The sequence below is a fragment of the Danio rerio genome, chromosome 5, assembly GCF_049306965.1.
Source record: "Danio rerio strain Tuebingen ecotype United States chromosome 5, GRCz12tu, whole genome shotgun sequence".
NCBI classification, from domain to species: domain Eukaryota; kingdom Metazoa; phylum Chordata; class Actinopteri; order Cypriniformes; family Danionidae; genus Danio; species Danio rerio.
The window spans coordinates 39,247,951-39,274,645 of record NC_133180.1 but is presented as its reverse complement, the minus strand read 5'-3'; the positions used below and the strand labels follow the sequence as shown (position 1 = coordinate 39,274,645).

At 34.9% G+C, this 26,695-nt stretch overlaps 1 protein-coding gene across 24 annotated transcripts in view; it reads left to right on the top strand.

Annotated features, from left to right (window-relative positions):
* Positions 1-26,695, top strand: part of mink1 (misshapen-like kinase 1) — an 83,522-nt gene that overhangs the window by 15,074 nt on the left and 41,753 nt on the right. For 23 of the 24 annotated variants that reach the window (XR_012405668.1, XR_012405667.1, XR_012405665.1 and 20 more), the window contains exons 2-10: positions 436-501; positions 6,748-6,930; positions 7,185-7,295; positions 11,504-11,594; positions 12,009-12,139; positions 14,487-14,541; positions 17,630-17,708; positions 20,231-20,406; positions 23,224-23,293. Coding sequence is in view for 18 of the 24 variants with exons in the window: in XM_073949633.1 (XP_073805734.1) it covers positions 436-501; positions 6,748-6,930; positions 7,185-7,295; positions 11,504-11,594; positions 12,009-12,139; positions 14,487-14,541; positions 17,630-17,708; positions 20,231-20,406; positions 23,224-23,293 (962 nt within the window). In the remaining 6 variants the exon portion in view is untranslated. Of the gene's footprint in view, positions 1-435; positions 502-6,747; positions 6,931-7,184; positions 7,487-11,503; positions 11,595-12,008; positions 12,140-14,486; positions 14,542-17,629; positions 17,709-20,230; positions 20,407-23,223; positions 23,294-26,695 lie in introns of those variants that run through there. The other variant, NM_001089579.2, reaches the window with a different exon arrangement.

The window sequence follows — 26,695 nt, the reverse complement described above, 5'->3', positions numbered from 1 at the left end:
TTTGAGAGCTAAAACTGAATCATTAAACCACATTGATAAAAATAATACATATGAAGTCTTCATTTGCCAAAACACAACTTATAAATCATTTTCATAATTTTTTTTCCCAAATGAGCTCTCACTGACTTGTCCATTTGTGCAAATTAACTTTTAATATGCAACAGTTTATTCATTTAGTATTCAAGATTTGATAAAGTGGTGACTGTACAGTATTTCTCCAGGTTTTTTAAAGCTAAACCATTGAAAGAGCATGCTTCAATTGTTCACATTCTTAAATAAAGTATGTTTCTAGCTTAAGCCTCTAGGGCATTTATAATTTTAATTTGGCTAGGCTAGAGCAATTTTAAAATAAGTCCAAATTAATTGTCTCTCCCCACTCAGGATTTGCATGTTTGAAATGATATTTTAATCCTAAAATTGTTTTTGTTCTGGCAGGACCCAGCAGGGATCTTCGAGTTGGTGGAGGTCGTGGGCAACGGCACCTATGGACAAGTTTACAAGGTGAGTCATAAGGAGAGATGAAGGGTGAGAAAAGGAGAGATATCGACAATAATACATGACGCCACAGTAATTCAATTAAACCTCCATTTGTGTTCTGTGAGGAAATGCGTGATGTGGTGTGATGAAGGTTTCGGTGGGAGATGGATTAGAGATGCTGCTGGTACATGAGTAACAGAGGACAGTAGTGCTGTAAAGCAGTTGTGTACGTGAGGACATGTGTGAGAATGTCATTGCACTCTCAGCATGGTGCAGTAACACACCGACTGCCTCAGATCATTGCAGCTGCGCTCAGACCTGTCAATACTCGCTCTTGAGATGATGAAGTCCCCTGCACAAGAAGAACAGCTTAAATTGTGTCATTTTTGCACCTCTAGTGACAAATAGGGATGCTTCTATTAGTGTTTTTGCCAGTATTGACTACCGGTTTGTTGACCATCAAAATACTGATTATTCAAGCTTGTATGCAAGTCAGATAAAGTAATGCAATAGACATCACTTGGCTACATAGTTTACAATAATGTCCATATTTTGGTGAAACTTTACATTAAGGTTGCATTAGTTAATGTATTTACTAACATGAACAAACAATGAACAATACTTTATTACGGTATTTATTAGAGCTGCACAATTAATCGTTAAAAGTTCGCGATCTCGATTCGACCCCCTAGACGATCTTAATCCAGCATTTCTACGATTCTGCCAATCATATTTTCAAGTTCAGGAGAGAAGAAAAGGCGGCTGCACAAGTCTTTTCATTGTTTCACACACGTTGCTCAGTGACATTGACACCTCCAAATGATGTTGAATGAGTCACATACTGTATTTATGAGGTGTAATTTACCTAAAAATGTAATTTTTGTCTTAATATAATGATGTTTTCGCGATCGGGAAAGCACACGTGACATGAGCTGCTGATCGTGACCTGTTATCATAGAGAGGGCGCGCGCGCACCTACTTTTGTGATCAGAACCTGCATATGTTGCGAGTAACAGGTAATACAGTTGTAAATAATATTTAGTTTGTGGCACAGAGTGATCGTTTGGGAGCCGCGCGCGAAGTATGAACAAGCACTTAGCAGTCAGAATGAAACCGAAAGTCATTCATTTTAAATGATCATATCGCATTTTAGAGTTATGGTTAAGACAAGCATTTGATGTTTTTTCTTTCATAGCGAACCCACAGTTGTGCATGAAAATGAATGTTTACAATGTCAGTATAAGTACTCTAGCTTATATATTGTTGAACATAATCTGATAATGGCAAATGTCTGATTTTACCAGTGAATAAAATTGTCTAATATGACAGATTGCAAGCATATATCTCAAACATAATTCAACATCAGAATTATTATAAGTAGAATACAATTAGTTATAGAAACCAGTAGACCTACACATAATATTATTATCGAGGTTGTGCCATATGCTTGTTTTTACCATACCTTTAGAATCGTGAGAAAATCGTGATCTTTGTTGTAAGCAAAAAAATCGCGATTCTCATTTTAGCCAGAATCATGCAGCTCTAGTATTTATTCATCTTTAACCCTGCATGCCCATGTTGGGCATGTTTTTATCCAGTCTTGGATGACTTTGTGGCTTATTTTGGCCAAAACACTCAGCAAATGGGATAACAATAATAATAATAATAATAATTAATAATATTACCTTACATTCATATAGCACTGTTCTAGACACTCAAAGCGTTTTACACGTCCACCACCAGTGACAGCAGCCATATTGCGCCAGACTGCACACCAGCTGATTGGTGGAGAGGAGACAGAATGATGAAGCCAATTATGATATGGGGATGGTTAGGAGGCCATGATAAACAGAGGCCAGTGGGCAAATTTGGCCAGGATGTTAGGGTTAAACCCCTACTCTTTTTCAAAGGGCATCCTGGGATTTTTTTTCACCACCACAGAGAGTCAGGACCTCGGTTTAACGTCTCATCCAAATGACGACACTCACTGAGCAATATAGAGTCCCCTTCACTATACTGCTGCGTTGAGACTCACACAGACCGCAGGTTGAGCGCCCCCTGCTGGCCTTACCAACACCACTTCCAGCAACAACCTAGCTTTCCCATGTGGTCTCCCATCCAGGTACTGACTGGACGCAGCCCTGCTTAGCACCATTGGGTGAACATGTTGGAGTTACAGAGAGCTAGCTTCTGACAAATGGGATTTTTTATCGTATTCCTACACATAGTTTGGGGAAATGCTTTAGAGTATTGTTGAGTTTTTCAAAAATTCCAAAGCTAATTTTTTTTGCGTGAAAATGATGATCAACAGTAAAAATCACACATTTGACCTCTTTCCATCAGCGACACCAACAACAATCAAGAATGGAGGATTATTTGCTGTCGTAGCTTTGCATTCAAAAAATGTGTAATGTAAATCAGTGGGGCAAAAACAGCCGCAAACATAACAAAAGGGTGGTACATGTGAACAATACACAAGGATTAATGAAAATAAAGTTGTTCATTATTAGTTTGTTACCTCATAGTGCTCTAAATATTGTTTAATATAAAAAAAGTTTAACACACACGAATTTAGATTTTTGTAGTGCCTAAGTAAATGTTGAACTGTGATTAATAAATGCTGTATATAGTTCCTTAATATTTTATATTAGTGAATACATCAACTAATGAAACCTTATCGTATAGATCATTTTGAGGCATGTAAACAATAACAATTGTCCTAACGTATTTCCTATTTTACATTTTTTAACTTCCCTAGTTTCTGAGAATTTACCAAGGTCCACATATTGAAAAATAATGTTATAATAGATGTTTTAACATTAAGTTATGACTGAATTGCCTCTTGTTACAGTTATGAAATTGTTTGATAACAAGCAGAACACTTCATGGGTCAGTGCCATCACCACATTGAAATGGTCTGTAGTCTGACCATGTTTTAAAATTGTGAATACAATAATGTATATTACAATAAGCCTAAAAAAGACAGACTTATTCAAAATGTTGCAAGACTTTGGTTGTGAAATAGCCTACAAGACAGTCAAACATAACTGTAGACTAAAAGGTGTAACCGCATGTTATCCAAGATGTCAAAATGAATTGTTTTGTGTTTGGAGAAATAGAAAGTATGTCACATTCTGGCGACACAGATAAAACATGTCGGTCTTCTGCAAGTTCTGCAGAAACTCCTGTTAGAGTCACTGAAGCTTAAAAATGCATCTCTAACTTTCACTGTTTCAGCACTTTTATTGTTTATGATGAAAAATCTTGAGCATGCAGGCAGTAAACATGAGCACTCAAAACTATAACAGCAGTGAGTGAATTAGTGATGGGTCGTTCTTGAACAATTAGTTCATTTTGAACCAATCTTTAATGTCACTCAGGAACGATGAGTCCTCTCAGAGAGTGATTTGTTTATTTGCACAGGTGGAGAGAGGATTAGCTCCTTTTCAAATCAGATTTTTCAAGTCTTCTGTCAGGTTGGAGTCTTCATTCATCATGTGAAAGACTTATAACTAAGCCTATCCTACTGTAGGCAGTCAAAGCTGGAAAAAGATTTGATTCCTTCATCTCTCGAGTCCTTAGGTTTTTGAGTCGTTCATCTCTTTACATGTGACTTGATGGCAGGATCGGATACAGAAATTAATAAATGATTTCTAATCCTTCTTATACGAATCCTCCTTTATATATTTATATGGTCATATATTTTGGTTTACTTAGATTAATTATGACTATTTTATGTCTAATGTGTTTTAAACAGTGAGCTTATAAACATGTACTGATATTTATACTTCCCTTTTTAATAAGTATATCTGGGTTTATGTCAAAGGGGTGGGGCTTCGCCTTTAAAAGGCAGTCCCAAATGCTAATTCACTGTCAGTTAACCTCTTTGTGACTTGTCAGTGTATACTAGTGTGGTTGTAAATATATTGTTAGTTTGTTTGCTGTTTATTTGTTCTTTTATTTTTGGTTATTTTGCTGGGTTTTTGGGTTATTTTGTTTTTCACTCTCGTACATTGTAAATAAACCATCACTTTGCACGTCACATTAGCAAGTAGTAGTTTTTTTTTTTTTTTTTTTTTTGAGGTTTTCTCGCTTTACCATACATGAAGAACCCACTACGAGCCTTTCTGGTTCGTCAACCTCACATTATTGCATTATTATTAATACTACTGTATATTTTTGTGCTAAAGTTCTAATTTTAGAGTGTAGCTCTGTTTTTAAATGTTTGAAATTCAGTTTTTATAAATGTGATAATAGAGTTTTTGGACAGAGTTTAAAAACTTTGTATATGATGAAGATAATTAACTTAACTTAAGATAATTTTGATTTCAATTAATCTTTCATATGATGAAACCCAAACATTGAATCGAGACAACGAATGATATAATTGTCAGTCAGACTGCATGGGTTAAGCTTTATATGGTGCTGACACATGATAAACAAAGAACTTAAAGACTCGATCTGTGAACTAATCATGGGTCTTTCCGGCTCCGATTGCATTCATTAGTTAAGCTTATGGGACTGTCAGTGTCATGTGAATGAATGACTCAAACTTGAAGACTTGTCAGATAAGAGGTGAGCTGAGCTAATTATACTGTACACAAAATAACAAGGTAAACAACCAAGTATTCTGCTTTTATTCATAACATTATAGTATTGACTTTGTACTGTGATCAAGGTTTGTTTGATCTCTAGTTTGACATGTTTGAGAAGCAACTTGTAACATTTTGGCAAATTGTCTGAAATGATTCAAAAAAAGATTAGTTCATCCTGCTGAACGAGACTCAAAGTTCAGAGTTTGTAAAGTGATCTGAACTTCCCATCACTACATTAAAGTATTTCTCTTCTAAATAGCTTCCAAGTGGGGTTTTTTTCATGCTAATTTCATCACCTGTTTGTCAGTCTGACAGATACTCTTAGTCCAATCTCACTTCACTGTTAATGTCAAGCTGGTCTTAATAGTTAAGTGCACAGAGACCTGAGTTCGATTCCCAGCTGGTGGTTCGACATTCTTTGCCAATCCTTCCCTTCTCTTGACTCCCCATGCATTCCTGTCTCTCTCTTTCTCGCTCCACTTTTCTATATAATAAAGGTTAAATACCCCTTAAAAAACTGCAGTGAGAAAGTCAGGGAGTTAATGCTTTCATGACCGATTAATATACAAATGATTTACATCTAGTCTGCATGTTATTCTAGCATAGAAGTATTTTAACAAAGAAGAAAAAAATTGGAATTGACTTTTAAGGAGCCATGTGACCTGTCATTATACATTCAGACTCATGTAGTGATTTTAACCCTACAGGCCTCTGTAATTATTGCAGTGTATGACATGAGCCTTCTTTAAATTGTTTGTAAGGTGTAATTTATACTTCAGGCTCTATTGTTTGGAGAATGTGTCATTTATAAGCTGTAGTGAGGATATTGTTTATGTCATGGTGTATAATGAGCATGTACGGTAGTTTATAAAGGGATATGGCAAGTGATGAATGTGTGGCTTGCGGAGAGACGGCGAGGTGGTTTATCTAGTTTAGCTTTAGAGTTGAATATTTAGTTTATAGAACAGTATACAATGTGAAATTTGGAATTACACATGCTATTGTGATAATTCAGTAACATGGCATTTCACGAAACAATGTGTTTTCACTGGAATGGCCATTTTGCAAAAATTAAGGTTGCAAAGAAAAGAAAGTCTGCATTGGCATAATTTTTTACAGTGGTGTATGTGTGTGTGTGTGTGTATATATAGTATATATATATATATATATATATATATATATATATATATATATATATATATATATATATATATATATATATATATATATATATATATATATATATATATATATATATATATATACTGTTCGTGTTGTCCAAAAAATAATTGGAGATAGTATATGGGAAAATAAGGTGCATTTCCAAAAAAAAAAAATCAGTTTGATTAAAAAAAAAAGACTATTTGGGTCTGTTCATTTGTCTAAAAATAAAGCCTTTTTTACTATAATCAAAATTGATATTTTGTTATAGTATATATTTAAAATTCACTTTAATTTTCTACAGATAGTATATATATTCAATCTTTGTTACTTCTCAAGATTCTTTAATGAAAGGATATTTGGTAACCTAATGAATGTCTTTTCACTCACTTTTGATCAGTTTAATACCTCTATACTTAATATGGTGTATATTCTGCTGACAGGGTGTTAATTATTTGTAAATTTAGGCTCTGTTACTTGCCGATTCATTTTTTAATTTTTTTTCCTGTTTCAGGGTCGTCATGTTAAGACAGGTCAGCTGGCAGCCATAAAAGTCATGGATGTGACTGAGGAAGAAGAGGAGGAGATTAAAGCGGAGATTAACATGCTGAAGAAGTACAGTCACCATAGAAATATCGCCACCTACTATGGAGCCTTTGTGAAGAAGAGTCCTCCTGGACACGATGACCAGCTCTGGGTCAGTTTGCTTCCTCAAATCTCTAAACTTGATCTCCAGCATAACCTGTGACTCCTGATCTCATAATTACTCTGATAACTTCTTTAAAAAACAGCATTAATATATTGTGCTCTATTGCAGCTACAGTCTGCCATTAACGGAAGTGATTTAGCTTGAAAATTTTCGAGGTCATGGTCTCTTTTATTTGGAGGAACCACTGGCCTGTATCAGCTTGCAGTTTTATAATGATGTGTATTTTGTGTATTTTTCTTTAGTTGGTGATGGAGTTTTGTGGTGCCGGCTCAGTAACAGACTTGGTGAAGAACACAAAAGGCAACTCTTTAAAAGAAGACTGGATCGCCTATATCTGCAGAGAGATCCTTAGGGTGAGACTCTTTAAGTCTCTTTTTATTGCAGTGACTGTTATTATGCAGTGGTAATGAACATCTAGTTGTTAGCTCATTTGTTTTGCAATAACAAACAATGAATTTAAATCACTGTGCTATTTATTGTTACTTTCCTAAAGTGTAAATGATGCCAAACGTTGGTTTAAATAAAAAAGTACTATCTCACTGAACAGAATGCTTTAGTGATATAGCAATATTACTGTGCTATTAATACAAAAGTTTGTGGATTTATTTTTCATAATTGATTTCATAATCAATTATTACATCAGACGCAAGATGCAGAAATATTTGGACATCGACACAATTCTAACGCTTTTAGCTCTATACACCAAATCAGGTGTAGGAAATACAACAGTTTGCATATGTGCCTCCCACTTGTTGATGCTGCGTTCACACCAGATGCGGCACGCGCGTCAAGCGCGAGTGATTTACATGTTAAGTTAATACAAACGCGCGAATAGACATCCTGCGGCGCGAATGATGAGAATTGCGCATGGCGCGAATGGCTTGGCGCGAATTGATGGTTTTGTGCGTTTGACGCGCTTAATGCGCGTTTCGCGCAAATCACTCGCGTTCGAAAATCTGAACTTCAGCGGACATTCGCGCCGCGTTAACCAATCAGGAGCTTGCTCTTGTGGGGGCGTGATTGTGACGTATCGCCTGTTGTCGGTGTCCCAGGGGAAATCCCCCAGCAGACACCGACAAGAAGTTCATCAAACTGGGCTGGGCTCAGTCAGAAGCACCGCTGAAAACCTCCATCAGCCAGGTTTAGTTTCTGGAGGAGTCTATGAGGTTAAAGAGCTGGATGCACCTCTGAAAGGATGTAGTGGACTCAGACACGGCTCTAAACGTATCGACGCTGTTTATCATCCTTCATAAAGCACATAAACACTGTTATTTTCTTCATAAAATCCATGTTAGCCCTTTAGCTATGAAGCTAGAGTCACGCGGCAGACAGAAGCCCTGCCCATCACGCGAATCCGTGTCTGTTCTGAAGTGAATTTGACACGCGAATGAAGCAGGGTTTGATGCGCGAATGAAGCGGGGTTTGACGCGCGAACGAAGCGAGTAACCTCAAATGTTCACGCGACTATTTACGCGAGAATAGCGCAATTTATTCACGCGTTCCGCGTCTGGTGTGAACACAGCATAAGAGTCCAAAAATAATGGGACAGAACAACAATAATAAATCAAACCTTGATTTTTTAATAATTGGTTGCAAATCCTTTGCAGTTAATTACAGCCTTAAGTCTGGGACACATAGTCATCACCAGATGCTGGGTGTCATTCCTGGTGGTGCTCTGCCAGACCTCTACAGCAACTGTCTTCAGTTCCTGCTTGTTCTTTGGGCATTTTCCCTTCAGTTTTGTCTTCAAAGTGAAATTCATGCTCAATGGGATTTAGGTCAGGTGATTGACTTGACCATTGCATAACATTCCACTTCTTTCCCTTCAAAAACTTTTTGATTGCTTTTGCAGCATGCTTTGGGTCATTCTCCATCTACACTGTGAAGCACCATCCAATGAATTATGAAGTATTTAGCTTAATATGAGCAGAAAATATTGCCTGAAACACTGCAGAATTCATCCTGCTGCTTTTGTCAGCAGTCACATCATCAATAAATACAAGAGAACCAGTTCCATTGACAGCTATACATGCCCACGCCATGATAATATACCACCATGCTTCACTGCTTAGGATCATGAGCAGTTCCTTTCCTTCTCCATACTCTTCTCTTCTCATCACTCTGATACAAGTTGATCTTGATCTCATCTGTTCATAGGATGTTGTTCCAGCACGGTGAAGGCTTTTTTAGAACTCTAATCTGGTCTTCCTGTTTTTTGACTGTTGACTTTGACATACATACACCTACCTCCTGGAGAGTGTTCCTGATCTGGTTCCTGATCTGGTGAACTGCTGTGAAGGGTGTTTTCTTCACCAGGGAAAAAATTCTTCAGTCAATTACCACAGTTGTTCCTGTGGTCGTCTGGGTCTTTTGGTGTCGCTGAGCTCACTGGTGTGTTCTTTCTTTTTAAGAATGTTCCATAGAGCAGGTTTGGCCAAGCCTGATGTTTTTGCTATTTCTCTTATTGACCTTATTCTAAAATGCGGAAGTGCGCCTGTTTTCGCGATTGTCTTAGAACTTCCGTTTCAGTCGCCTATGGGAGAAATGACAAGGAATAATTAACGGCAAAAAACGGTCTAACTACTCGCTCTACAAACAAATGTTTGCATGACTATACAGACCAAGTAGAATAATATAACAAGGAAATATCAGTTTTCAACAGCAAACAGCGAAACGAGCAGTATTTAATGTCTAAAAATGAATGGAAGTGAATGAGACCGGAAGTCTCGTGCCAAAAAATTTCAAATGGCAGTGCCCACTCGTCTGCGGAGAATAAGGTCAATAGGTTTGTTGTGCTTTTCAGCCTAATGATGGCTTGCTTGACTGATAGTGACAGATCTTTGCATCTCATTTGAGAATTGACAGTAACAGATCTGCTAATTAGGATAGTTAGGGAATAGTACACCTGGCCATGGGACAGCTTAGAAGCCAATTGTCCAATTATTTTTGGACCCTTAACAAGTGGGAGGCAAATATGCAAACTGTTGTAATTCCTACAGCGTTCACCTGATTTGGATGTAAATACCCTCATATTAAAGTGGACAGTCTGCAGCTAAAGCACATCTTGGTTGTTTAATTTCAAATCAGTTGTGTTGGTGTACAGAGCCAAAAATGTTAGAAGTGTGTCATTGTCCAAATATTTATGAACCTAACTGTATATATTATATAGACGAAAATAAAAAGTCTGTAATTTCATATTATACTCTATCATTTATTTCGTGGTCAAAATGCTTTGTTCACGGCAATACTTTTTCATCATTTGGATGACTCCGATCTTACACACCACTATGAGGATGGGGAATAACATAGTTGTTTGAAAGTTGCAAGCTTAAAGTACAATGTTTAGATTGTATTTTATTTAGCTGTGTTTTATGTTGATTAATTAATTGATTGAATTTGGATTGGAAATTAGATTACTTAAATTGTGAATTTTGCCATATTGTCCATCCCTAGCTTTTTGTGTAATAATCAGAATCAGAAAGAGCTTTATTGCCAGGTATGCTCACACATACAAAGAATTAGTTTTAGTGAATAGGTAATAAATAAGTATTAAATGTTGAACATAATATAGTTTACTGTGGCTATTCTAGAATATTATGAATACATTGTGCAATTATATGGTTTTATCTGCTTTCTGATTAGATCATAGGTCTCAAACTCGATTCCTCGAGCGCCGCAGCTCTGCACAGTTTTGCTTCAACCTTAATCAAACAGCTAATCCAACTAATCAAGTTGTTCAAGACTACTAGAGACTAATAAGCAGGTGTGAATTGGAGCTAAACTATGCAGAGCTGCGACCCTCCAGGTATTGAGCTTGAGATGATTGGATTAGACTTAATATCATACCCATACCATATACCAAAAATAATTTCAGGGTCAGATTTTATGATTAAAAAATTTTCTAAAATGCATAAACTTCATAAGACAAAAATGTCTACATACTATGAAGTTTTTAGAAATAAACATATTAAGCACAACTACTGGACCTCCCAAGGCTATAGCTTTACCATATGTCTTCTTTAGCACATTTTGCAAGTAAGAACCTTTCTCTATAGTCCTTCAGAGAATTGTGCCACTCATGAGACACAGATTTTGCTTATTCGGTATCTTTTAATCCCCTCATACAAGCCCACGTCAACAAGGCCATATATTGCAAGAACAGACAAGAGTTGTTTGTTTTTTTTAAGGTGAATGTGGGAGAGGCTTGAAAATAAAATTATAAGGAATTGCTTCGTTTACTGTAGAGTTTGTTTTTTCAGTCAGTATATCCATCATAAAAGTGCACAATTAACTACAATAATCTTAATTAATATTAAAAATATGCATTAAAAATGCAATTATTTTTAAGAAACATAAGAATGTACTTTTATTGTGGATCTAAAACCTATTATTCTCAAAAATCTGAAATTGCACATTGGATTAAATTGACGTGACGCCTATGGACTATAATGTGATTGAATGACTGAAAAAAATGCTGGTTAGAAATAGAAATTTAGTTTGATGTAATTAATTATATATTTGATGTCGAACAGCCAGTCAACACTGTCTGTCTGCTCCTCAGGGTCTGTCTCACCTCCATGCTCATAAAGTCATCCACCGAGACATCAAGGGACAGAATGTGCTGCTTACAGAGAACGCAGAGGTTAAACTGGGTGAGTGGGATATTTGCTCGACACGCAATGAAAAACACACACTCTCATTACCTTCAGTTTAGCTCTTATCTGATATGGAGATATCTGATTTGTGTAGCTGTATTTTGTGTGTGTTGTCTAGCCTATATCCTATATCCTTCATTTCGTTTAACAACTAGAGCAAAGCACCGAAGCTCATTAATGTAGGCCTGACACCATGACAAAAATATCTTCACATCACAACCTGAGGGAGAGTGTGGCGGAAGTGGAAGAGTCTGCGTGTGTGAGGTGGAAGAGATTAGCATAGATGAATATAAACATCTTGGCTGCGCAACAGGTTTCATAAGAGCGCTTGAAAGCAGAAATGGCCCTGTAATATTACAGACTCTGATTGCTTCCGCTTTTTCTTTTTTTTTCTTCTCACTCTCTGTGTAGTGGATTTTGGGGTGAGCGCACAGTTGGATCGTACTGTCGGCAGAAGAAACACTTTCATTGGCACTCCATACTGGATGGCCCCAGAAGTCATTGCCTGTGATGAAAATCCCGACTCCACCTATGATTACAGGGTAAAATGAGCTTCTGACTGTTGATGCACACTAAACTGTTCAAAAGTTTGGGGTCAAGAGTTTTTTTGAAAGAAGTCTTTTATGTTGAACAACATTGTTTATTTGATGTAAAGTACAGTGCAGGGTGTCCCCAGACTCTTCAAAATCTTAAATAAAAAAATAATAATAATGGTGTAGGCCTTAAAAAGTCAAAGAAATATTGTCCTAAATCATTTTAAACAGGTCTTATAATGTATTTTGAACAGATCTTATAATAGCTTTATAACTAATATGGTTTGATTATATTCTTTGCAATGTCCCCATCCCATATGGTCTATAAATAAACAGAGAACATTTAAACAAAAGTTCTCTGTGTATTTATAGACCATATAGGATGGAAACACTGACCTGGACAGACTGTTGTCCATAAATTTGGGATAATATATTTTTAGGAGTTATTTTATATGTTTCTGGATTATTTAGAAAAGTTATGTTGAAATAAATTGTGTATAAAACTAGGATTTGCTTGTTTGACACATTATTTTAAATATGTGGTTAAGAAATAACTAAATAGAATTTTTTTTCATTGGGCAAATAAAATATTTTCAAAACCTACCAGACCATAAGAAAAAAAAATCATTCATAATAGTCTTAAAAATGTTTTAAAGTCTTAAATTGGACTTTGTGAAAACTGCAGAAAGGCTGTAGTAAGATTAGTGAATGTGGATTTTTATTTATTGTTTTATTAAAGAATACAGAGTTAATAAAGTACAGTACAGCGTAAAGGGGTTTATTTTATGTTAGTCCATCAATTTCCAGCTACCTTAATAAATGTTAATACATGTATAAACATTGTTAGGACATATAAAAGAGGAAAGATCAAGTTCTGTCTGGTTCTCAAATCTTCGCTGATAGCTGTGCAATATTCCCGTAATAACAGCACACTCGCACAGCCTCCTCACCTTTGTGTATTACTCCGCCCACATAGAGTGACAGCAGATCAATTAACTCACTACAGTTTGAAAAATAATGCAGCTGTTGGACAACATAATGTACTTATGAGGCTTTTTTTATGCGAGAATGTAGTTGTTTAGCTGCAGACTTGATTGAGTGGCAGAAGTTCCTCATAAAAAAGAGTTTTTAGGCTCTCATTGTTGGATTTTCTTTTTTATATATATACAAGATTATGCCATTGAACTGTTGTATAAATGCAATATCATGTGAGTAGCAGTGCAATATGGCTTTACATAACGCACACCTCCCACCAGTGCCGATATACAGCCATATCGCACTGCTACTCATGTGATATTGCTGATACTGTATATATAATAAGATGGATAAAGAAAGAGGTGATGTTTTTCTGTTACAATATTTTAAAATATATATCCCTGGTGTGAAGAGCAGAAAAGGTGTTTTTTTTAATGCTTTACTCTTTACTATTGAGCCTCCTTCACAAATCATTCAAATATGCTGATTTGGTCCTCAATGAACAGTTTTGTATTTGATGTTTATGCTGGGAACAGTTGTTTTTATTATTCTTTGTAAAAACCATACATTTTTTTTAGAAATCTTTAATCAATTGAAATAAAAAGAACATTTATTTGTAAAAGAAATATTTTGTAAAAATTTAAAAGACTTAACTGTCACTTTTTTGTCACTTGTTGCTAAGTTAAAGTTTTAATTACTTTTAAACCACAGACTTTTGAATGGTACTTTACATTTCTGAGAGGTCACTGCCTGTTTTTTGTCTCTTTTTAAAAGGTGCCCTAAGCAATTTTTTATTTTATTTTTTCATTTTTAATATTAAGAAAAAAGTACATTTAAGGGAACGTGTTTATGTTTAACATACAAGTGGTCTAGATAGAGCTGCATTAAACTTTATATATTTTCTGCAACCTTTCTCATATTGGTTGCTTTGTTGGTATCACCTCACGCCCAGTTGCCAAATACTCATACCAGTAAAACTGCCAGTCAGCTTCTAATATGTGACATTTCGCTTGGTCATTATTTAGTGAAGTGATACTCAATGCTGCTCTTTGTTTGCTTTCAATGGGTATCATTACTCAGCAATGTTTGTGACCGCTTGTTGTCACAACGACTAACTGCTTATTAAACAACTAATTGCTGCCACTTTTAAGCTCATGGTAAATTTTTATGTTCATACTAATTTTTTATGGATGTTTCTTTTTATGAGGTCCAGGTTAATATACAATATGATTAGTATGTGAAGTATGATTATCAATCCATCCATCCATCCAACTTACTTCTCTTGTACTGCCAGTGATGTTTATGCAGCACAACAGTAACCATAGACTATGACTTTTGCATGAATTAAATAATGTTGTTTTTCTTTTCCTTTCAACAACAGAGTGATATCTGGTCTCTGGGAATCACTGCTATAGAAATGGCTGAAGGAGCACCTCGTAAGTACACTAATGTGGGGTTGTATTTGTTGACTTAAAGTCACAGTGTGGATTCAGATCTTAATATGAAGTAATTAAAATAATGAAATTAATGAAAATTAAAGTAATAAAATAATTATCAGTAAAAAAAAAACAAGTAAATAACTGTCAGTATCTCTCACCAGCAGCATCACCCACACTACTGTTGCTCCTGTTTTTAAGTGTAAAATTGAAAAGGGGTTGAATATATCAGTTTGTCCTGAGTTTGAAATGATAATCCTATTTGCAGTAAAAAACACAACAATACCTCGAAGGAAACTAAAATAATATCCATATTAAAGAACCCTGTTTATTATGTGTTGTTTCCTCTGCCGAAGTTCAACCCAAAAAGAAGAATACTGTATATCACTAATTTTTTTTTACCCTTTTTTACCTTGTCATTTGCAAATAATGTTTTAAATAATGTTTTTTTTTTGTCTGTGTCTGTCCCTCCATTTCTGTCTAAGCTTCCGTAAAACATATTTGACTGCAAATAAAAGCCTAAAGGATATCTGCTCAAACTAAAACAACTTCTTCTAAAACAACTATTTTAAAGTGCCTTTATTTTCTTGATTAAAATATCTGAAGTTATCTGGAGCATAGTATGTTATGGGTTTGTAACAACCTGAGGGTAAATAAATATAAGATAGAAATTTCGATTTGTGGGTAAGTGGCCTTTGATTCACATTTTATAAAACAAACCAATTAACCAAACAACACAAAATAAACGTTCTCCTACACTCATCCATGCTATGCCAGTCTAACAAATTAAATAATAAAGAAAGTAGTGATAAAAGAGACACATCCCTCATTTGGAATTTGTTTAAAAATCAAGATTATATTTGCATATTATATATTTTGTCAAGATAAATTTGGGTTTGAAATATTATTGTCATAATAATTTTTTTTAAATGTGTTTGAAAAAAATGTCTTGACTATGGGACAGCGTGACTAAAGGGGTTAAGTAGATTATTGTAGACCATCCAGCATAACTTAGAATACTGGTCCATTAGTTAATGTCAGTAATGCAGCGGTTATCAAAGTGGGACTCATGGGACAATGACGGGGTTGCTTGGTGATTTCCAACAGTCAAATAAAATTTATTAAACTATTAGAATTACTATAATTTATCCATGACCCACAGAAGATAAAAATAGTTGTTCATATTAACATAAAAAGACAACAACATGCAAATAAAAAGTCATCAGCCTTTTTTTTTCATTGGATTGGTGTGTTAACGTTAGATTAACAACACAGCAATAGCGTCAGCTGCAGTAGATTTTATAACACCAGGTTAAACTTTCTGACTCCTTAAATGCATTTAAAATAAACACAGGCCACAAGTTAACACTGAGAAGGATTTCTGAGTGGCGGTCTCCAAAACCAAGAATAGACTTGTGCGAAAACGTTTTGCCCACCTGTCTTAGCTGAGGTTAATATTAAATTAGACAAATTATTAAATAACTATGTAAAGTACTGCCTATGGTTGTTAGACTGTTGCACTTTTTTTGTGTTGGCAATATGATCATGTTTATATAGACCTATTGTTGTCTGCGCAACATTTCTATATTTAAAACCACCTCTGAGGAATGGGGGGGTCACAAGTCACTGGCATTGTTATTTTGGGGGTCGCGGTTTGAAAAAATAAGAAAACCCCTAAGTTAATGTATTTACTAACATTAACTTAATATGAATAATCTTGTAAAGAATTTATTAATACATAATTCAGCATTGACTAATGAATTATTAAAATCTAATGTGCTCGTTAACATTAGTTAATGCACTGTGAGTTAACATAAACTAACGTTGTTTAATTAACATTAACAAAGATGAATAAATATCATAATAAATGTATCACTAGTAGTTTGTTCATGTTAGAAAATACATTAAAAGTGCAGTAGGTGATCTGCCTAAATGCTTTGTGTTAGCATAATATCTTTGAAAACAGATGTACAAATCTACTTTTGTTAATAGATTGTTTGGCCTACTTATCAGAATTATGGGAATTATTGGTCCTCTTCTGCCATCCAAAGTCACACCTCCTGAAATCACGAACGCGCACATTAAGGATAACAGAAATCCGCTAGATCATGTCATTCGCCAGTTACTACATACTACAATTCTGAACGAAAATCTGTATTATATTGTATGTATTATACTGCACGTTTTCAGTTGTGTAGCGAGCAAAACTTGTCATAATGTGCAATATTCGTGCATGCAAGGATCGCTGTCTCACATGCTATGTCCTAAAGCCACTACTGTATGCTTAGTGGTTGGCCTGCGGCGTGCAGAAGTTACACTTATTACTAAGCCATACTTACATGCTATTTCAGACCGAATATTGAGAGTAGCATGGTGAACAATATAGGGAGCACGTCACAGGTTGTCATTGTTCAAAAATGAACAATCAGTAAAGCAGGCTTGGTAGATTAGCGCTATTTACTGATGTTTTGTTGTTAAACTAAATAAAAACTATCGACATGATTGATGCTGTAAAAGGTCCCTTATGAAACAGAAAATATTCACATCAATCTTTCGCCAGAAGGTTTCAGTGGCTTAACAACACTTGTGTGTGCGGATAACCCATTCATAACAACAAAATTCACATAAGCTTTGCATGACTAAAATGTAATTATCTTTCTAAAAGAAAAACTTCAGCCATGGTGTCGTCCTTCCTTTTATTTTTTTTTTCTTCAAACTTTTAAAGTTTTGATTTAGCATTTGTTTTTACGGCTGTCACTCACTCTCTCTGCTATGCATGTAAACGCGGTGTGTGTGTACAAGCAAACCTGCTACACCTTTAACTAATGGACCATTATTTTAAGTGTTACCAACAAATTAGATCTAGTGCTTGATCTGCACTCAATTGTGATGGTAACTTCTGCAGCACAGCACTTAGTCATAATCTCTCTCTCACACGGACAGCGTGTTGCAGCGGTCCAGTCACTGCTCCACTTGCGTTCATGAATTGTTGTCACCTCTCAAATCAGTCAGTCAGTCTGATAATTGGGCACACATGGGTGAAAGAGTCTGTTATCAGCGTGTTTGATTTTTGTGCTCTTTCCCTCAGCGTTGTGTGACATGCATCCCATGCGAGCTTTGTTCCTTATCCCACGGAACCCTCCTCCCAAACTGAAGTCCAAGAAATGGTGAGGACACCCTGTCTCAGCTGTTATTTTGAGATCAAGCTATATTTTCCTTCTTTCTTCCCTCCCTTTTTTTCCCCTTCGTCTATATATACACACACTGCATATGTATGATTGCTGCCGTCCATATAGCGGCTCTCGGTGTATGTGGTTTCCTCATGTAAGACTGCTTTTCAGACAGGAGTGAAAGTGTTTGCACTCACATCCACCTACATCTCTACACATGTGAACTGTTGTTGCATGATGTAAAATGCCTTTCTAACTTGATTTCATATAGGTTCTTCTTTTCTCTGTCGGTTGCAGTTGTCATATGTTGGCATGCCATACTTTAGTTTTCCAGTTATTTTTGTCCTTCTGGTCAGAGCCCTGCCCTTGAACAGCTGGTTATAAAAGTAAAGATGGAGCATATGTTGGGCAAGGATCCAGAAGAAAGACTTTTTATCAATTCTAAGCTATCAATTTTTGGGGGGGTGTAAGACAGAAATATACACCATAAAAATTAAAGGTGTCTGTAAAATATATAGGCAGTCAAATGTTTAGGGTCTGTTTTTTTTTTTTGTTGTTTTTTTTTTTTATAAGAAAATTATTCTGTTCATCAAGGCGACATTTATTAAATGTAAAAAAAAAAAATTGTTAAATATTTATTTATTAAATATATATTTAATACTTATTGTATGTGGTTTCAAATGAAATTATTACTCCAGTCATTGTTGCTTTTATTACTATTACCAATAATAATATTAATATTGTAAAAGGTGTATGATATGGTAGTACTAACACTTTCCTCAAACAACTTGTCTATAAAATTTCTGCATACTGGGATAAATGGCTAAGAATAAATGTTATGTTTTAATTTTACTGTGGTGTGTATATATATATCTGGAACCTGTTGATCTTTGATCTGTAACCCTTAACAAAATTTTATATAGAAACATTTTATCAACCATAAATACGAATGTAAAAAAGATTGTATTCGGTGACCTTTGACACTTGTATTGAATGTCTTTTTGTTTCTATGTTCTTTTAAAAATGTTTTGAAATAAAATGATAAAAATATGTAACTTGTAGTAGTAATAATAATAATAATTAATTAATTAATTAATTATAATAATTATTATTATTAAAATTAGAGTGATTTCTGAAGTATCATGTGACTCTTTAAAATCACTGGAATAAATTATTAAATTAAATTATAAACAACTTTTGAACAGTTATTTTATAGTGCAATAAAATTTCAGTTTTACAATTTGTACTTTTTGTGTCTTGGTGAGCAGGAGAAGCTTATTTTAAAACATTTAAAAATCTTTCTGACCCCAAACTTTTGACCAGAAGTGTATATATTTGTTATTACTACAAAGATGCTTTATATTGATTAGGACAATAATTCAACAATGACATTTAATAATGTTTTAAGTTTTTACCAAGCTTTTCTTTTTTCTTTTTTTTTAAATGGAAAAGTGTAGAAGATTCAAATTATAATATTTCACAGTACTTTTTACATCAAATTAATGCAGCCCTGGTAAGGAAAAACTTTCAGAAACTTTTTAAACTCACACCGACATCAAACTATTGAATTTTGGTGTGCTCATATTTCTCATTAAATACTTTTTTAACTAAGACAACCAGTTACGGTTATTAATATTTTTAGAACATAATACAAAATAAGACAAAAAAAGATAAACACTTTTTTTAATATACCATTATTATATATATTTTATAAATGTTATGAAATGCAATGCAATCTATCGCTAATTTGTTGGTCATTTACAGCATATTCTAGCTGCAACCGAAGCTACTGTCACAGCTAATTGGCATATTTTTAACATGATCTCTTCTCATCAGGATCTGCTAGCTGTACCTGGCTGTTGTATTTAAATCAGAAGAGTTCACTGTAGAGTTCACTGTTTCATAAATTATAGAAATTGCCATTCGTTTGGCATAAAAAAATAAATGGACCTTATTTTCCATCAAATACATGATACCTAAAAAAGTCCAGTCTGGTCAAAAATTAAATGTTTGCAAGGAAATGAAAACTAGTTTGTTGGATTGGTGTGTAAGTCAGATTTTGATATATTCTTCAGAAATAATAGCCCTAAAATATAACTGTTACAAACTAAATAAACAAGTATTTTAATTCTCCTCACTCCACAGCAAATCCTTTCAATTATAACAGTATTCAGAAAACAAAAGAATGTACAATATTAATATGAATCAAATGATGATAGTGCATTCACTGTAAGCAACATTAATTGTAAATGTAAAACTTCACAGATGCCTGCCTCCTTCTTTTCACACCAATTCTGATGTTCATCTGTTGCTTGCTTGAATATAAGTCTCTTTTATTATAAAAGTTACAGCCTTTTTGACTTTATGACATGACTTACAGACTTTATTTATTTATTTTTTTATGTAGTACTTGATCAGCAATTGTAAGATGTATCTAGAGCACACAAAAGAGTAAATAACAGTTGTGCCAGGATGGTCTTTCCTGCTCGAAATAAATTGTTTGTTTTGCTGATTTTCAGGTCTAAGAAGTTCATTGACTTCATCGAGGGCTGTCTGGTAAAGTCATATCCGAATCGTCCGTCCACTGAACAGCTCCTGAAACACTCATTCATCAGAGATCAGCCCACTGAAAGACAAGTCCGCATCCAGCTCAAAGATCACATCGACAGAACACGCAAGAAACGTGGCGAAAAAGGTATGTCCATTTGTGTTGTTTCATGTTGTCTTCATGTTAAATAATCATAAACGGTGTATAAGAACAAAAGAACTTTAATCACAGAAGTTTCAAGCATTTAATAAAACAAATGCTTGACAATTGATCCAGGAGATGATCTGTTTTGCTATCAGAATCAGCACAGAATCTCCTCTAAGACTTTAAAGTTACCTTAGAGTGTTTTGGTTAAGTGTGTTAAATTGTTCTTTGATATCTACATAGTCGATCTGCAGCCCACAAAAACCACACCCTTACAATGAAAGGCTGTTTTGACCATATTCGGAACAATCGTGAATATTAATGAGCTCATTTTGGTGCCGGCTCTCTTTCTCTCACACACACAAACACACTGCGTGATGTACTCTGAAATGAAACGTTCAAAATAATCATACTTCATTTGTCAAAAAATATTTAAAAATTGAGTGTGCGCCTTGTTAACAATTTTTACATCTGAAGTGGTAGAGAGGTTTTTTTAGCTAGAAGGAATTAGTGAGCCATTTTTAAGCCACGAATCTAGTTTGAGTTGTGTCATGAATGAAATAATAATTATACTTGACAAAAGGAAACAACAGAGGCTATTAAATGTATGTGAAAACAGAGGCAGGAATTAACATCTACCTCTTCATTAATAGATGAATTTAGTAAAGTTTATTGACATCCTTTCATTCAAGAAAAATCACAATAAGAGCTGAGTGATATGACGCAATGCATAAACCTGCATTAAACACTCATACTCCGCAGTTTACATGTGTTTGTTGCCTCATTAGAAACAAATTTCACAATATACTTGTTAAATTAACAAAAGATGCATTTAGACTAGTGATGCTCAAAGTTAGCCCATGCTAACCTTTAGTTTTGCCCGCCATCCCATCTGAAAAGAGAGGGAAAATGATGGAGTTGGTTGGGGCGAATGCCATCTACAGAGATCATCATTTCGAATTTAATGGATACCCTTTTGTTTCCCAGATCAATTGAGGAGCTACAAAAAAGCGAACTAAAATTAAATGTTTCAAATGAATCGACTTTTAAAATGTAAATACTGTCACTTAACAGAAGACAATGCACAAGACATCGGTGAGCAAATGAAGGCAAAGGCAGGAGCAGCACAGCTAGTGTATTCAGTATTGAACTCTATTGTGTTATAAACGGAGTTGTTTATGTTTTCAATATAATAAGTTGATTTTAAAATGATTTAAATTTGTACTGCATCATCATTTAATATGTTTTAAAGCAACTTTTTCTAGTTATTTTGAAATAATAAGCAAACAAGTGAGCAAATTAAATATAATATATAATGGCATATTTAGCTGCGGCCCACGGCGCTCAATCAAGTTTGGTTTTTGGCCCTTTTATAAGAGAAAGTTTGGGCACCCCTGATTTAAACAGACCTTATGCCTCTTATAGGTGGCACTGAAAACATCTATATCCCGTATGTCCCACATTTAGAGTTCTGACGAACTGTGAACAGATGAGACCCATGGCTGCATGCTTCGCGGAACCTTATTAGTCTCCCTGCTTTTATGGTTTTCAAAGAGAGTCCTACATACAGTTGAAGTCAGAATTATTAGCCCCCCTGAATTATTAGCCCCGTTTATTTTTTCCCCCAATTTCTGTTTAACGGAGAGAAGATTTTCTCATCTCATTCATAAACATAATACTTTTAATAACTCATTTCTAATAGCTGATTTATTTTATCTTTGTCATGATGGCAGTAAATAATATTTTACTAGATATTTTCAAGACACTTCTATACAGCTTAAAGTGACATTTAAAGGCTTAACTAGATTTATTAGGGTAGGTTATGGTAATAAGGCAAGTTATTGTATAACGATGGTTTGTTCTGTAGACTATCAGGAAAAAATATAGCTTCAAGGCGCTAATAATTTTGACCTTAAAATGTTTTTTAAAAAATTAAAAACTGCTTTTATTCTAGCCGAAATAAAACAAATACAACTTTCTCCAGAAGAAAAAATATTATCAGTCAAACTGTGAAAATTTCTTTACTCTTTTAAACATCATTTAGGAAATATTTAAAAAAGAAAAAAAATTCAAAGGGGGGCTAATAATCTTAAACTGTACATAGTATGTTAAATTCGAGCTTAGATAAACTTAAAGATAAGGAAAATATAATTGTTGTAATCTCAATAGAAATTATTGTGGCTAGTCAAACACAGCCTGGTGCGTGTGTATTAATAGGCCAGTGACATAGTCTGTATTTTGTTCCGTTTGGCCTGTTTTTTTTATCAGGATTTTATAGTCACAGGATTTTCATGAGAACAAGAAAGCAATGGGGTTTGAGGCACATAGTTTTTCACTTGTAATGTTCTAAAGTATTTTTTATTCATCTTTGAATTATAATTATAATGTGTCCACTTGTTTACATATCAGAGATTTCAGAATGTTTAAAAGACTCTTTGTGCAGAGACGTCACTAATCCCCCATCCAATCAGATCTCACCTTTGGAGCACAATGTGACACTTGTCTATAATTCATGTAGCTTAGAGTAACACAAGATCTGTGGCCAGTAGTGTAATCGAATAGCACAGCTGGGCTCGAATTATGTTTTATTCTGGATATGGAGAATGAGGAACAGCTAAAAATGGAAGCATCACCCAGCAGCCTTCAGCAGTGTTATTACAGTTCATACGCTATCCGTTTGGAAGAGCAATGATGATTTAGACTGTCTGCATAGACTGTGTTGAGCCATTTTATATTAATGCCAATAGCCATTCTCATTATTTACTGCCCACCTCTCACTCTGTGCATCTCTTCTTTGCATTTTGTCTTGATTCCTTTCAGAGGAGACAGAGTACGAGTACAGCGGCAGTGATGAAGAGGATGAGAACAGAGGAGATGAGAGAGAATCCAGGTAAACATGGCAGCATCTGTGTTTACTCAACCCGACACAACACCTCAGAAGCACCCATTAAAAAGGTTTCAACTACAGTTTTATTGACCTTTTGTTAACTTACTAACTTAAGCAGTAAGTAGACCTTTCACAATATCTATTTTTGTTGTACGATATATTGCACCAAAATATAATGCGATAAATGAAATTATTGTCATTTATTGTCTCTCATTACAAAATGCCAGAGTATCATCAGAATGCAAGTACACTCTTCCAAAGAACACATTTTTAAGCTCATTTGATTTAATTATAGGCATTTGCACCATTTAATAATTAGGCATTTAAATCAGAATGTGTAAATTCTTTTCCTAAATAAATAATAATACATGTTAACAAAAAAGTGCAAGGTAAAAAGTCACAGAGGCTGTGATATCTGCTACTAGATCTATTTTCAGTTGTCAGACACATACATGAAAATATACTATAGTAAGATATAGTCAATACTAGGGATGCACAATTAATCATTAAAAGATCAAAATCTTAATTCTACCGATATTGCCTAGATTATATATGCGGATGGCCGGAAGTGCGATATGCACATTAATATAGCTGCATTTTTATGACACTGTATAACAATTATTAATATTTTCACACTACTGTGGCGGTTGGATTTAGGGTTGGGGGTGGGGGTAGGAGGTAAAAAATACAATTTATTGTGTAATTTATTAGATAACATAAATAATACTTGATACAACTACAGTTGTTACATTACTGTGATGGTTAGGTTTAGGGTTGGGGTGGGGGTAGACGTTAATAAAATACAAAAAATGGGAAATTTAATTTAAAAATACAAATAATTTTCATTAACTTCTGGCCGCAGCCATATTCAATCTAACAACAACCAATTCGACCCTCCCATATGATCTTCAGTCATTCATGTCTTCAAGTTCAGTAGAGAAGCATAAAGGCGGTCACATAAGTCCTTGTTGTTTTATATATGTTGCTCAACAATGTGGGCATGGTCAGATTCCTAATGGCATTGAACAGTCCTCATACTGTATTTATAGGGTATAAGTCACCAAAGAATTTAATTTGTTTTCATTTAATGATGTATTCACGGCTGCAAAATCACACGTGACCTGACCGTGAGCTGTTTGTTTATCACAATAAAAATAGCCTACTCATATTAACCTTTACTAAACAACTATAGAGTTGTGAGAAAATCGTGATCTTTATTCTGAGCAAAATAAAAATAAAAATGTGATTCTCATTTTAGCCAGAATCGTGCAGCCCTAGTTAATACTATGGTGTTTTTTAAACCATTCTGACACTGACACCTCCAATAGAGAAAGAGATGTTGCACAGTCAGCTAAAATGTTGCTAGAATTGTGACTTGAACTAATAGATAGCTAACTAGAGACTTAAACTAGTAATTTTATCTAAAATTAGTTAATAACTGAGTCATACTTGATTGAACTAGCAGATAAATGACTCAAGACTTAAACCAACTGATAATCTTCATCTAACATGAACATTGATCAAATTTTAGAGGTCTGCACCCGACCAGATTACTTTCGGCACCGGAATACCTTTCCGAATAAACCTCGGGAGCGGTCGGTAACTGGTGTATTTTTGGATGGGAGCGGGCGGTCTGACAATATCGCTCCCGACTTCCGAGCAAGCGAGCATGCGTATGTGTGTGTGTGAATAAGACAGCGTGATGCTGCGTTTAGCTTTTTTGCTGCTGTTGTGTTTGTGTTTGTGTGTGTGTGTGTGTGTGTGTGTGTGTGTGTGTGTGTGTGTGTGTGTGTGTGTGTGTGTGTGTGTGTGTGTGTGTGTGTGTGTGTGTGTGTGTGTGTGTGTGTGTGTGTGTGTGTGTGTGTGTGTGTGTGTGTGTGTGTTTATACAGACAGCATGTTATAGGCTGTCTGGACTCTGTATAGTTGGGTGGTTTTCGGTTTGTTCTCCCCCCTGCCCATTAGCAGGAATGGGAGCGGCGAGTAAAAAAACGGATCGGGTCGGGCAGCGGGACAATGAATGCTGAACATAAGCAGGAGCAGTCGGGTTCGGACTAAAACCTGACTGGTGCGGGTGGGAGTGGGATTTAAAATTTAGTCCCGTGCAGATCTCCACGTCAAATTCTCCAAAATTGCCTGCCAAGCTTACAATTAACTTTCATATTAGGAATCACCAATAAAACAAAACATCAACTGTCTATTTATTTTTATTTCTAAACGTTCAAATCACATAAAATCTGCAGAAACTCACATCTGATCCAAGCCTCTCCACAGGAGAATAGTCAGTTTATAGCGATCGATGATTGGCACCTGTACTAGGAGGTGGGGCTTCATTTGCCATATTTTTTTATTATTAATACTATTATTATTTTTATTATTAAACATTTATTTAAAGATTTGCAACGACAGAACAGTGGTATAGGTGTCTTATGTCGTCATATACAATAATATAGCCGTCTATTATACAATTGTCCATTGGCTTGAACGTCAAGTCTTTTGCGAAGGGTAAAATGAACAAAAAATAAATAAGTCGTAAGTCAATTTTTCTAAGGGTAAGAAAATGGCAATCTGACTTATCCACATATTGACCGAAAAAAGAGAGGACCACAACAAAAGAATATGTTTTCTTGCTAGATACGTAAATGTGTAAACACAGATTCTAGTCCATGACTAAGATGTAGAGCAGTTTTACTGTCCAGGAGATAAATTGCTAAAGATAGGGCCAAAGGTTGACCAATAATCGTCTGAACTGATTTGTGAATTTCTTTCCAGTAGGTCTTAATCATGTCACATTCCCAGAATATATGCATCACAGTTTCATTCACCATATTGACCGCTACACTTTTCCCCATTCAAAACTATATTAGTGACATGTCTTGTGCATTCTATAGTCTTTGATAGGAATTGCCTTGGCAAAAGTTGATAACTGAACTGACCAATCAGTTAAAATACTTGATAACCAATAACCAGCTTGAGGCTTGACTTCAACAGATAATTGACAAAATACTTGAAGTAGAGGATAGTGTCACGGATGATTGACTTGAGACTTGACTTAAGCTAGCAAATAACTAACTGGAGAAGTTTTACTTGTAGATAACTAAACTACATGAAGAACTAATAACTAATAGGTCTTATCTAAACATGTACTGTAGCTATTTTGATTATCAAATAATAATTGACTGGATTTATAATAGTCAGTACTTCATTTAATTGATAAAAATAAATCCTTTAAATCCTCTAGTTGATAATCAATAACCAGCTTGAGGCTTGACTTAAACAAGTAGATCGTTCTATAGACTATAGAACATTGTTTATAGACTATAGAAGTAATTGATGATGTTACTTAGGACAGACTTGACTTGAAGTAGCATATTACTTGAAACTTAAAATCATGGGTAATTTTACG